A 14,253-nucleotide genomic window follows, 5' to 3' on the forward strand; every position below is an offset into this window, starting at 1 on the left:
TGTGTTGATGTTTTTTTCTGTGTGTATGCAGTAAACAGCAAGTGCATGGTTGTGCACATGAAAACCAACTTGACCCCCCACTACAAGCTTTGCCTTTTATTGTTGTACGTTTAGGCTTTTCAACATGTATGTTTTGTGGCTGGAAGAAGAGAGCTTTCAGAAAGGGGACACGTATATTCCCTCTTTACCAAAGCAATATGATGCTCACCGGCTTGCCAAGGTCATGCAGAACCAGCAGGTAAAAACATAGGGATTTGGGTTTCTTTTCCCAACAGCTCCCCCCCACCCCCATTTCTGGGACTTGGAGAAACTATACTGGAGATATCTACTCTCTGAATAGGCTCTTCTGGCAGGTACCACTGTCCTAGACTTTGTTGCCTACATGCAACAACTGAGTCAATGAGTTGGGACTAACCAACAGGTTTCCAGCCATTATATATGTGTTTAGCATGTATGCTCTTTGATATCTCTACCCAGTCTTTTTCTATGATATGGTAAGCATGGCTTCATGAATTTGGTAGTTTTCTTTCCCTCTGCCTCAGCAGAGTGGGCTGTTGCACTTTTTGCCAATGTCTCTCTTAGGGTGGATACCCCATAGCCTGCTTCCCAGCATAATGATTGAGGAAGCTGCATAGGATTAGCCAGGGGAAGAGAGGACTGAGAAGGAATGGAGAAGTCCTCTCCAATATTTTTGTTCTGAATGTGCAATAAGAACGTGTCCAGAGGAGAGCAACCAAGATGGTAAAGGGTCTTGTAAACAAGCCCTGTGAGGGGCAGTTGAGAGAGTTGAGTATGTTTAGCCTGGAGAAGAGGGAGTTTGTCAGGTGATATAAGAGACATTTTTAAATATCTGAAGGGCTGTCATGTTGAAGATGGAGTGAACTTGTTTTCTGCTGCTCCAGAGGCTAGGCCATGAATTGATGTTTATATATATATATATATCACTATATATATAGTGTTAAATAGTTAATTAAATACATAGACATGGACAAATACACATACACAAAAATAAACCAAATGAACACATATTTAAACATCTAAACACAAAACCATAACAGTTTCAGTCCCAACACCCAATTGATGTTGTTATTTTTTTGGGGGGGGGGGGATTTCAGCATTACCACGAAGTTTCAATAGTTGACCTATGAGGTGCTTTCCGAGTCTACAATTCTGTGATTCTCCTGGTTTTATTTCAAATGGCTCTCCAGGGGTTTTTTCCCCCTGGGAATGAAGGATGGCTTGGATTTCAGAAAATGCCACCCATTCTTGACTAATGCAGTAGGTACTTCTTTCTGGATAGTGCACTGCTTCTTTTGGTTGAGAAAGCATCTATATACATGACTCCTTTTGGGTATGCCTTGAAGTAATATTACAAGTGGTGGATGGAGTGGAACTACAGAAAGGGTTGATACTTCCCTTTGAATAAGAATGAGCAGTTAGCACAGCTCTGTATTTCTGATATGGCCTGTGTCAAATGCAGCCATGTGATCCATTACTCTCACTGAAAAAACTCTGAATGAGCTACATTTGTCCAACTCTTCTTTATTTCTCTGCTTTGGTTCTAGGATTTGTGGATTGAATTTGTCAATGTTGAATGTATTCAGCATGAATTCCAGGAAGCACTAGACTCCTGGTTTCAAGCCCGGGTAGAATCCCATGTGACCTCAAGTACTATGTCAGCACAAACAGACTTCACCAATCCTCTGTTGGGTAAGATGCTGGGAATATGTTAGAAAGTAATGATAAGAAACAAACATCTTGTACATCCCCAATGTAATGTATAATTATTTTAATTTGGGATGTAGAAGGAAAGTTCACTACACTCCAGGGATGTTCTGAAAACATGTAAGTTTTTCAAGATGCTAAACAATTCCCTGGACCAAAGTTATTCTGTATTTGCCAGTGTTTACACAAAAGGCAAAATACCTGATCTAGGCATTATATACTTCAGTAGTGAAGACCCAGGAATTAGCAATGAAGGCAATGAAAACTGAATAAACTGTGTAGGTATAGGGTGAGAGGAAAGTAAGGATGTATTAGGAGGGATAAACAGAAAGAACTAAGATGAGTTAGAAAAGTATGAGGAGGGGAGAAAAATGAAAGACGAGAATTCTAGGTATGAAAGTTAAAGGAAGGATGTGGAAGAACTGTAGGAGGTGAGAGCAGGAGGAAATTTAGGTTGAAGAAATAGAAAGGAATAGTAATGGAGTGGTAATGGGTCGCAAAATGGGTAAAAGCGATGAACAACATACACATATTAAAATTATACATGATACACAATATATGATTTGTAATATGTTACATGAAATTTATCAGGAAATTATGAAACTGGAATATTATAAAATAAATTATGGTGTATAAGTGCATGTATATTATATTGTAATATGGTGTGTGGACAATTAATAAAATCAAAAAAATTGAATAAGCTGAGTAAGAGTTAAAGCATGTTAAAATAACACAATTTCAGCAATAAAAGCAAGTAAATACCAATATAATAGCAGTTTAATTGTTTAAGCTTTCCACATTTTTACTTTTGTAGTATTAAACTGTAGTATTAAATTACATGGCGTAATGGTTTGAGTGTTGGACTAGGACTCTGGAGACCAGGGTTCGATTCTCAGCTTGGCCATGAAACCCACTGGATGACCTTAGCCAAGTAACAGGCTCTCAGCTTCAGGGGAAGAGGCAATGGCAAACTTCATCTTGCCAAGAAAACCCCATGATAACCTTAGAGTTGCCATAAGTCAGAAACAACTTCAAGAAACACAACAACGAGAACATATTAAAATGATTTTTATAGTTGAAATGTTTTATACTTACCTACCTGTTTCTAGGATTTTAGAAGTAAAAGGCATTTATGAATATATTGCTGCCTTCTGCACATTAAGACAAAGAGTTAGCTGAAGTGTCACTATTGTTTTCTCTGAGCGATCTTCTGCCAGTATCACACTCCACTATTGCTGCTGTCCAGTAGCTGGTCTGGCACATTTAGTCGGACTCCTCAGCAAAAGCCTGTCTGTCTTGGGAGGTCTTAGCAGCAGCAATGCTACCATCAGCATAGTCCCTTACCTCACAGGAGCACACAGTCCCACTACAATGAAAAAGAAGTGGAATTGATGGCTGGGGCTCTTGGAGGTCTCACTTGTAGGGTCCCCATAAGTGAAAGTTTACTTGATGGCAATTAACAACAACACATCTCTTAGTTGTTGTTGTTGCTTGCCTTCAAGTCATTTCCTACTTATGATGATTCTAAGGCAGGGGTAGGCAACCTGCGGCCCACGGGCCGGATGCGGCCCGGCAAGGCCTTGGGACCAGCCCCAGCCCGGTCCTGCCGCCGATTGCCACCAGGGCCTTTGGGGGGCAATTGTCTATAGAAGCCTCAGAAACATGCATTTATATTAACATTTTTTTAAAAATCAGCAAATTTTTTCACGTGTCCTCCATTTTTTTAAAAAAAGTCTTCCATTTGAAAATTTTGTCCTACATTTGTCCTGGATTATTTATGTATTTAATTTTTTTTAAATTATTTAATTATTTATTTTTTGGCTTTGGGCCCCAAGTTGTCTGAGGGACAGCAACCCGGCCCCCAGCTCAAAAAGGTTGCCTACCCCTGTTCTAAGAAGACCCTATCATAAGGTTTTCTGGGGCTGAGAGTGTGTGATTTGCCCAAGGTCAGCCAGTGGGTTTCTTTGCCTGAATGGAGAATTGAACCATGGTTTCCAGAGCCATAATTCAGCACTTAAACCACTAAACCATGCTGTATCCTTATTCTAAATCTTTCAGCCACCTGGGAAGCAGGAATAGTTGGTGAACTTCATTTTTTCTTCCCTTTCAGCCAAGGAGAGAATTATCAGCAGTTTAAAGATATATGATGTTCCTCAGGCCTCTCTTTCCCTTCAGCCAATGAAAGCTCCAGTGCCTATTATATCTTCTGCTAGCTTGGTCAGTCCAAGTGAATCCAAAGAACTGACTCGTGCCAACCTCCGCATCCTGCAACACCATGCCAAGTGAGAAATGCTGTTATTGCTGTGCTTCGACACTTAACCTCAATTCCACCCTCTTGTGTTCAGTCACTATACCCTTAAATACATCCCAAACTCTCTTCTTCAGGAGAGAGTAGCTTCCCTTTGCTGCAGGCCTGTGTTTAGTGTCCAGAGTACTGTATATAAACCTTTTAAATAAGCTGGGTACATTTACTCCTGTTCTCTACATGGGATGTCGCTTGTGATAAAAAAAATCTCAAGTGCCTGATAGCCTAACCACCTGAGAAGGGTTGCAAGCCAGAGCTTTCCTGACAAACACGTGGGCTATTAATTTTTCAGATCTGCAGCCCTGCGGGAATCCCAACAAGTCGCTTTCAACAATGAAATATTGGATACGCTGCCGAAACTTTACACCAATAGAGAAGAACAAGTTATCATTCCACTAGAGTGTCGTGGGAGTTCTGGCAAAGGTTGCCAGGGAGCCTCACTTGTCACAATCCAGGTTTGAACAAAAATCCCACATTCTTTCTTGTTCAACGACCTCAACCAGCCTCCCTCTAATTTCTTCTCATCTTGGTCTGGGGCCATAGCTTAATAGTAGCTCACTGTTTTGCATATGGAAGTCCATACTTGCTATTCCTAGGAAAAAGGATCAGGTTGTAGCAGTTAATGGAAAAGACCTCTTTCTGGCTATGATCCAACAAACCAAGTAAGTGTTGATGTCACTGAGTGAAATCAGCGATGTGCAAGTTCTGGAGGCTAGGCAGCCATTTTTTTAAAAAAATCTCCAAGGCTCTTTGTGGACTGCACCACTCCCTCCAAATAAATCTGGTTTGTCAAAAATGTAGGCATTTTGCTAAAAGAAAATGTGTGGGCCATGCCTTTCAGAAGAGGATTATATCCTGTGGAGGTACAGTACACCCATTTTTTGAGAGGGCGGGAAGGCCATGGAGGATTTAAAAATGGTCTTGGGACTTCTTAGAGCCCATGGACCATGTGAATCTCACCTGTGGATGCACCAATTGAATTCTCTCAAGCAGCTTCCTATGCCTTGTGCCACCTCCCTGCCACTAATGAAGACTAAATACTTCCTTTCTGTCTCTTTTTAACCCTTTTGCATTAAGACATAAATTTTTTGTCCCCTGGAATTATGTTTAGTTGTGAAAACCACACAGAACTAGACCTAAGATGCAGTCATTTGGTGACTTCTGTCACTAGCACAGTTGTAAAGTGTCCCCGAATTTGCTACTTAGATTTCTTTTTCTAAACAATAGTAGTTGGGACACAAGTAGTCTGAACAGATCTATTGATATTGTTGTTGTTGTTGCTATTACTAATACTACTGTTACTACTATTTGCCATTCCATTACTTTTGTCCCATGCCATTTTCCAGCAAGCCACAATGCAGTAAAGCAGAAGTGGTGTGCTGTGGTTATCTGTAGGTTGGGCCATTTGGTAGGGAATAGATTTTTTCCTCACTGGGCAGGAGATGATAATTCATTATAATTATACATTATAATCATTTGGGGTCAGGTGATATCCAACAGTACAATGCATAGTTTTCCTAATTTTTCTCTGATTTTATTTTCCTTTATTTTACAGTGAGCTACCATGTGCTTTCTGGCTCTAGGTGTTTGAATGAACTTGCTTGATTTAGGCCAAACAAACAAAAATTTGGACATGGTGTGTTTTTATAACCCACAATACATTGCCATTGCTATTGAGGTCAGAAAATACATGGTACACACTCAAAGCAAGTTCTTTTGTTCCAGCGCATGAGGGTTAAAAAGAGTTCAGATTTTCAAAATTTCATGGGGTGAGTCTGAGTTAGCTACCCTCCTGGTGTCTGTGTTCATAGGTGGATGAAAGTATGCAAGAGCTTTGCTGTAACTACTTATCTCCTTTTAAGTTTGAAGGAAAGTACAAAAATGAAGCTGTTGGTCAGCAGCTTCATGTTTTGGAGAAAGAAGTGAAACAACTGCAAGCAGAAGCCACTAAGCCACCTTCTCTGAGTGTTGTGGAAGCTGCTGTTCACATGGAAAACTTTATAACGTAAGTAGGTTAGGTTGGTTAAATCTTGATTCTTTTTGGTTCTGATAATTAAAACCTTGAACACAGAGTTGTAGCAGTGTTCAATGTTGAATTCAATGTCAGTGGAGCACCTGTTTACCAAAATGAATTCAGCACCTTATATAGCTCCTCCAATGATCGAATTTCGAAAGACCTATCCAGGTGTTGAGCCGTACCCTCACAACAGATTTGACAATTTGAATAGCTTATTTAAAATTTATGCTAAAACCTGGAGTAGATACACTGCCCTACTCCAAATAAAACTGGAATCCACCAGCTGTAATTGAGTTGGGCTTTGGCTCAGCCACTCTTTGATAAGAGGGAACTTAAATGGCTTAGAAAAGACACCTTTTTGGACAACTATTCAGTTGTCTCAGAATTTCCTAAGCATGAATAGGACTCATACTTCAAAAAGGAAGGCTATGAAATTATAGCAACCCATTGTGCAAGTGCTTGGGCAGTCTTGCTGGTTGCACAGAAGTGAGAAGTTATACTTACTGTGAAGGGTCATTCTGGGATGGCAGGGCAGAGCAATGCTTTGCGACCATCGCGTGGTTGGAACCCCAGCATCAGTGGATTCATCTGCCTTGCCATCCAGAGAATATCCAAGGTCTCCCTGTGCAAACGGGACTATGGCAGAGGCTGACAATAACAACTTGTATTACTATTGAATTCAACTTCACTGAATAAAAGACTTTCATACGTTCTTTTTTTAAATTATTATTTCCTACAATTTTTGGCTGCTGTGTTTTCAAATGTTATTTATCTTTTTGTTTTCTTCAGAGCTTTAATAAATCTCTATAAACGTCAGTCTGTGCCTGGGATTCATCGAGTTGGGATCAATCTGTTCTATGCACTGGTGGGATTTGTCTGCGATGAAACACAGCGTCACCCTCCATCCAGGCAGTTCTTTACCTCCTGCATAGAGATCCTGGGGCAGGTAAGCTGCTCTGGAATGAGATTTTGTTGCTGTTGCTCCTGAACATTTTAATTGGCTTTTGACTCTTAACCTCCAGCTTATGTATCCAACAAGGAATATTTTTAACAGCTAAAACAAGCAAACTGAAATGTAGCTTAACAGTACAGAATTCCCCTTAATACTGAGTTCCATACAGCTATGAAATTTAAGATCATAAAGCTACTTACTTACTGCTACTTGAAAAATTTTTTTTTCATTTATTTATTTCATTTGTATGCTGCCTTTCTTTTAGAAGGGACCAAGATCATAAGATCTTAGGACAGTTTACAGAACAATTCAAACAATTTCAAAGTAAAATCAGCAAATAATTTAAGCATGATAAAAACATGTTAAACAGCTGAAACAGTTTAAAATAGCTTAAAAAGGCTAAAATATTGCGCATGCTTAAAAGTGAATTAGGCCCCAAAGGTTTTAATAGTTAATGTCGTGACCTGGCTCTAAGAGAAACTAATGTTGGTGCCAGTCAAGCCTCCAAGGAGATTGTTTGCCACAAGTGAAGTACCACAGCCAGGAACATGACCCACCTGGGCCTGCAGGAAGTGTTGCCAAAGAGGGGTCTCTTAGTTTTGTAAATCCAAGTACAATCTAGGCTAAAGATATGTAAGTTCCAAGATCTAGGGGCCACTCTGTTTCTCCTCTTTCGAGGGCCACTTTCTCCAGCCCCTCCTTTCCACCAATTTTTTGTTTAATTGAGAAAGGTCCCCCTTAGAGGTATGACTTGGTAAGAATTTTGCTGATACTTCAGCCCTTCCTGGAGTATTTTAGGCCCCAGCTACAGCCTTTTCTTCCCCTCCAAAAAGGAGGTGACTAAAATTTGCTTCATTTTTGAAGACGGGAGGGAACCCTTTGGGAGGGGAGACTGAAAACATAGCAAAATTACCCCCCCACGCATCCCTAAAGGACATTGGTGCTCTTTAAAAAAAAAAAGGTGGCCCATGAACCCTGCGTGTATCATGGTCCTGATCCTGAGCATGGATTGAAACAACACTGGAAAGGTAGTTCTCTCTGGAGATCATTGTATAAATAGCCCACCTCAGTCATAGTTTAAGTGTGGATACTTAGGAAAAACAACAGTGAATTTTGAGTCTCCTTAAAGACCTCAGTCCTGTTGTTGATCTGCACCAGGACAGACTAATTGGGTCAGTGGAATTTATCTATGTGTTGAATCCCTATTTAACAATTGAATCAATGAATCTGCTCTAGTTTGATAGTCCAAAGGTAAATGAGCTTTTCACAGGGAATGGCAAAGCCAGGGGCTGTGCAATGCTGTCTGTTTACTGAGGAATACTGCATATTGTATACTCATGTATAAGTCAAGAAATTTTAGTCAAAAAATTGACCTGAAAAACATGGGTTTGACTTGCCCATGGGTCAAAGTAAGTACTGCACCTTAACTCTTATCATAAAAAGGACCCATCTCCTTCTCTTAGTAGAGTAGTGAAAGATGAGAGCTTAGTGCCTCCCAGGAGACCCCAAAAGAGGCACCAACCCCCTCTACTCTTTCTGCCTGGCCTTCTTGAATGCCTGGATTGGAAAATAGCAGTGGTGGCAGCTTTTTGGCGCTTCCCCTCAAAGGAGCAATGTTGAGAGAGTAGAAGGGATTGAAATGTCTTTTGGGTTCTCTATTAGAGTTCTCAGCTTTTATCACTCTAGTCAGAGAAAAGGATGGTTCCTTTGTGATAATAGTTAATACTGTACTTTATCTCTTGCCTTTACATCTTTTTGACACGTGTGTATTTTTTTACTCCTGCCCATGCCTGATCACCTCCCACATACATCACATAGTCACCATTTACTATAGTTCCCTCTTCATCCATCCAGTCTTTGGGATGAGCACAAACAGTTATGTCTTCTGGAATTTTGTGAATTCTGTAGCATCATTTTCCTTTGTTTCATCCTTTACTTGCCCTTAAGTTTCACCTTTGACTTATTCATGAATCATATCAAAATCCATAATTTTGTCCCCAAAACCTGCCCTCAGTTTATACATGATGTTGACTTATACACATGCATATACGTTACTTTCGTCTCTTTCCAGGTGTTCATTGCAGGAACCAAGTCTGAATGCAAGCCGGTGCTCCAGACCATTCTAAAGAACCGGAGGCTCTGTACCCTCCTCTCCCCTTACTTCACTCCTGTTGCTTCCCCAGAAGAATTTGTGAACTTGTATGAGAAGGTTGTGTCTTTCCTTGGTGATGACAATAGCGATGTCATCTTCATGCTGCTTACAAAGGCAAGAGGCTTCCAATTATTGGCCTTACGGTGGCTGCAATTTGCATACGGCTCTTGATGGGGTGGAGATGGATCCCATATAGGCCTTCGCTTCTCCAGACTCCCCCAGCTCTTGATTTGTTAAAAAAAAAAAATCAGTTTAAAAAAAACCTTTTTGATCCAAAGATAGACTCCAAGGGTAGTTTAGTTGCAATTTTGACTATAAACACCTTTGCCCCCCTTCTTGAGACAGCAAAATAAATGTATAAGTGACTGGAAGTGACTTCTAGGTTGTTAAAGTATTTCTTTTCTTTTCTTTACTTTTTAATGCTAGAGAGCATTCATACACTCAACCTTCTGACAAAAGGTTAAAGGGAAGCATTGTATGGGGATACTGATTTTCTAAGCTTGTAATTGCAACACAGTTCTTTCATGTTTGTGCACTCACTTCAAAAAAAAGTGTGTGTGTGTGAGAGAGAGAGAGAGAGAGAGAGAGAGAGAGAAAGAAAGAAACCCTGATTAAGAGAAAGAAAGAGAGGGAAGCTGTCAAGAGGGCCATTTTGCTTTTCAAAAGTGTCAAGCATTTTTCATACATCTTGATTCTGTGTTCCTGCATGGCAGGAGGTTGGATTTGATGGCCCTTGTAGTTTCTTCTAACTCTATGATTGTGTTATTCTTAGTGGTAATGGTGGGCAGTTAAGCCCATTTTCAATTGCAGGTTGTAACACAACTGTAACGGACCTCCTCTTAAAGATGGCAGGCGCTTGGGTTTTACTTATCCCACCGCTGCCACCTAATTACGCTGCCACCATTTATGTACCGGATGTCCAAACCACAAGCCTTCTTTTTTTATGGCAAGCACCTGGGACTTCTGTTATCCCACCGCTGCCACCCAATTCTGTAATATGAACCCCCTTCCCTCTGGCAGGTTCACCTTATTTAATATAGTAGCGTGGAGCTGATATGTATGACTGACAAGCTTTTATGTAAACCGAAATATAAACTTTATTAAACAGAATGGTTGAACATCTTTTTCTTGAACTGAATGATATTATGTAATTGCTAGTTCAGGCACAGGTTACTTAGTTACACTTGTATTATTTGATGGCTACTGTCACTTTACTTTTCCCTAGATATCCCTCTATCACCTAGAGACTTTCCTGCCTCTCTTTAGACAGTTCGTTCTCTTAACTCAGCCACCAAAGCTAACCACATCCCACAGGATATTACACTCCAGTCCCTCCCTCTCCTAGAGGTCTGGCAGTGCAACGGTAGGGAGCCCTTACTACACAGACTCTACCCCTAACCGTCCTTCTCGAGCCCTGGAACCCTCCCTCTCAGGATTCCAGCCCCTAACTAACACATTCCCTCAGGAACTCCTGGACCTCAGTCCTCTCTCCCCAAGATTCTAAACCCTAACTGCCGTTCTAAACTGTCCCAGTTCCAACTGACTCCCCAACTGTCAGTTCGGAATCTTCAAAAGTTCCAGCCCACAGGCTATTGGCTGGCCCTCAGCTGCCTTCTGATTGGACAGCTGGGAGTGCTCTCCGTTACAACAACAAAATACGAAAAAGTCAAAAGGCAGGGAGGGGGAACAGTTTTACAAGGCACTGTATTTTCTTTTCACCTGAAGGGGACATTCAGACATTTGGAAGTCATGCTCTGAACTTCATTCCTTTTATTATTGTTTTGCCAGCCTGTCTTCTGAGTTAACTCTCAGCTTCTGCCCTCTATACCCTTTATGCAAACCATGTATTCTCTTCCATTCCAGTTTGACCTCCCACAGTGGCTGCACAGCTCAAGGCCTTTGCTCTCTGAACGCACAAGGCTTCTGGAGTCAATCCATTTGGCCCTCAAGGCCTGTGGCTTTGCACCCGAGGAAGACATCTTGATGCCTTTTTCTATCTTCTGCAAGCACTGGACCTGCCTCCTCCTGTACCAGTTTCCTGATCATTACAGTGGCTTTCTGAGACTACTCATGCAAAGTAAGTTCCTAGTGGTGTACACCTTTGTAAATATGGCCAGTTTTCTGCAAATAAGAACACAGTGAGAATCCAGGAGGAGCCTTGCTGCTTCTGATGGATGGTTAGCCTTGTCAAACATCTTGTTTCCAACAGTGATCAGTGTCTTCTAGGGAATCCAGAAGCAGGATATAACACCTCCTATTTTCACCAGCAACTGGTTTTGAAAAGCAAATGTCCTTGTTTTTGTTTACAGCTCGCAAAATCTTCAGCCAGCATGGCCAGTGGTGATGTTAACTGGGGAATCCTGGAAAGTGTAGTTCAAAACTTTTCCAAGTGCTACATATTGGCACTATGACTAATTGGGAAGTATAATTATTGCATGGTCATAAAACGCTGCAAAATGGATAAATAGTAACCATGGACAACCTCATTCTCCATGAACCGGTCCAGTTGCCTTTGAAAGCTATCCAAACTGACAATCATTAATGCTTCTTGCAGTAGCAGATTCCACAGTTTGACAAGGATTTTCTTCTATCCCTCCTGAGTCTCCCACCTCATACTTCAAGTTCTTCTCCTGGGAAAGTAGAAAAGAAGCATCTCTTTACCCACTTTTTCTGTGTTATTTGCATAAAGGAATTGAAAATTTTATTTTCAATTCCTTTCCTGAGGAAACCTACCGGTTGTTGGGCTTTCACGGCAATTGAATCAGAAGGCAACATGTAGAATTTGATCTTTTCCCTCTTCCAGCAACTTTAGAGCAGCTATAGGTTGTTTATTATTTGATATTTATTTAAAATATTTATATATTGCCTCCCAGCCCACAAGGGCTTTTGCTTGCTCACTTAAAGCTGAAACAAAAGCTGCTTTGGAATGCACTTCTCACTAAAACATTGAATATTCTATACAAAACCATACAGATTTTATATTGAGTGATATAAAAATTCTTAGTTATATTTTTGGACAATGAAATTATACTTTGCACAAGAAATAAGAAACATTAACTTTTCTATAGATTTTTTCTTTGGTGGGGGCAGTTTGCTAGCCACCTTTAGTCTTATTCTCTTTTGAAATTTTCTCATATTCATTCAGGCAGATGTTTTCAATGGAATGATTCTTAGGAGTTTTGGAGTCATCGATCCTCCCTGAGAATCTGATGAAATCAGTGGACCCTCTCCATAGAAAAATGCATTTAAACACAAATTCAAATTTTGAAATAGTAAGAAAGAAATCAAAGGAGGCAAATTCTCTTCCCTTACATGGGGGATCCATTCCGGATCCCCCCATGTAAGGGAAAAAATGCAGATGTTCAAGCCCCATTCAAGTTGAATGGGTATTGTGCCCACGGCAGTGCAGGGCGCGCATGCCACTATCTTTTCCAGTGCATGGCACTGCTTCTTTTGCTGCGGATTCCAGCGTATGCTGGAAGTAGTGTAAGGTGCACCCACGTATGATGCGGGTGCACTGTATAAACATTCTCAGGAAGGTGAATGCTCCACACAGTGGCATATTCTGCTTTTTTCCTGCCCTTATGAGGAATCATAGAAAAGATACAGCATTGATTTATATTCTAGTATCTGATTTTAATTCAGGTTCCACCTCTAGATGTTTTGGAAGCTCCTCCTGTCATGGTCATGCTGGTAGGAAATGATAGTATAGCACATCTGGAGGACACTTCATTAGAGAAAACTGCTGCAATGTAATTCTGCTATTACTGAATGGTCCACTGCCTGGGTTTTCCCCCCTAGGTTCTTCAGATCAGCTTCTCAGCCCTGACTGTTGGAAGGCATCCCTTACAGCCTTGGGTTGCACATCTGTGGCAGCTCAACAAGACAGTGGGAAAGAGGAGGCAAAAGAGAGCATCCCATTGCAAGCTTCTGTGGAGCCATTTCTTTCACCAGATCAGGTGGGTGGCTGGCATATGGTGCGGTGCCTTGGTGTCTTTGGGAACAATTTTCAGTCTGTTCCTGAAAAGAACAGTGTAGGCAAAACAGTGGAGTGTATGCAGGAAGTTAGGGCTGAAGGGTAGGAAGTGTGGAAATGCAGAGAGGTCCTTGAGTAGCCTGAATGTTGTATTCTGGGAAGCAGCAGTTGACTGTTTAAAGCATGAACATTGTATATGTATCATCTGGTAGTCATCCTGTCCTTGCAATGAAGATGTAAAAGATTTCTGCTCAAGATCCTGTCCAGTATTAGCTTGATGGATCATTAGCATGTCTTGGCAACATAAGACATATACATCTCCAAGGACTTTGAGAGGTCCTTGGAGCTGACAGATACTTGGAGGCATGGTTGCAGGTGATTTCCCAAGCTACCCCTTTCATAATGCTTTTGCTGTTGAGACCTCTAAGCCATATATTTAAGACATTTTGGTGGCTCGGAACTCACCTCCATCTCCGATTGCCACTGCTGCTGCTTCCCCAGGCAAACATGGAAAGTATTGAATTGGTCGTGTAAGCAGTCCACTACTATAGGATGCTGACTATACTATACAGATCGATAGAAGAGAATATCAGGGCAATTTGAGCTCTAAATGGATTGTATAGCCTATTCTGAGAGGAAGATTCCCTAATGATTGTGGAATAGCAGTGGTGAACATAAGACTACTGAATATACCTTCTCAAAACTTTCTTCATTTAGAATTTCATCCCCTCCCTCCTGCCCTTTGTCCTCCCGCCAGGTCATGGAAACAATAGAATGGCTTTCAGACTATTTCTTCAAATTGCGCTCATCTTCACGAGATTTCCAGAGCTTTGGGTTGTTTTCAAAGTGGGCTCCCTACATCACTGAAGTGAACCACTTCATGGAATACCTTGTCAACTGCCTCATTGATTCAGAAGTCATCAGCTTATCCCAAGAGCCAGTGGGCAGCCCCAGGGTTCTGACAGGTAATTTAGACAACCTGGGTGCTGAGTATAGGCACCATCTGTGGAATCTGGTATACTCAAAAGCCCCACTCAGGCATCTTTAGTGTAGCTAAAATAAACTCCACTCTCACTGTCTCGTTCTTTCTTCTCTTAATGTGGAGAGTGAAAGTCTGAAGAGGAAA

The 14,253-nt window shown here is 41.1% G+C and overlaps 1 protein-coding gene across 5 annotated transcripts in view; it reads left to right on the top strand.

The window, feature by feature from the left end:
- The window catches only part of EPG5 (ectopic P-granules autophagy protein 5 homolog), an 88,609-nt gene that overhangs the window by 48,686 nt on the left and 25,670 nt on the right, over positions 1 to 14,253 (top strand). For all 5 annotated transcript variants that reach the window (XR_006101928.1, XM_042449358.1, XM_042449359.1 and 2 more), the window contains exons 24-33: positions 115 to 238; positions 1,566 to 1,710; positions 3,836 to 4,007; positions 4,323 to 4,485; positions 5,893 to 6,035; positions 6,837 to 6,993; positions 9,071 to 9,265; positions 11,015 to 11,228; positions 12,953 to 13,110; positions 13,885 to 14,092. Coding sequence is in view for 4 of the 5 variants with exons in the window: in XM_042449358.1 (XP_042305292.1) it covers positions 115 to 238; positions 1,566 to 1,710; positions 3,836 to 4,007; positions 4,323 to 4,485; positions 5,893 to 6,035; positions 6,837 to 6,993; positions 9,071 to 9,265; positions 11,015 to 11,228; positions 12,953 to 13,110; positions 13,885 to 14,092 (1,679 nt within the window). In the remaining variant the exon portion in view is untranslated. The remainder of the gene's footprint in view (positions 1 to 114; positions 239 to 1,565; positions 1,711 to 3,835; positions 4,008 to 4,322; positions 4,486 to 5,892; positions 6,036 to 6,836; positions 6,994 to 9,070; positions 9,266 to 11,014; positions 11,229 to 12,952; positions 13,111 to 13,884; positions 14,093 to 14,253) is intronic.

The sequence above is a fragment of the Sceloporus undulatus genome, chromosome 2 (genome assembly GCF_019175285.1).
Source record: "Sceloporus undulatus isolate JIND9_A2432 ecotype Alabama chromosome 2, SceUnd_v1.1, whole genome shotgun sequence".
Taxonomy (NCBI): Eukaryota; Metazoa; Chordata; class Lepidosauria; order Squamata; family Phrynosomatidae; genus Sceloporus; species Sceloporus undulatus.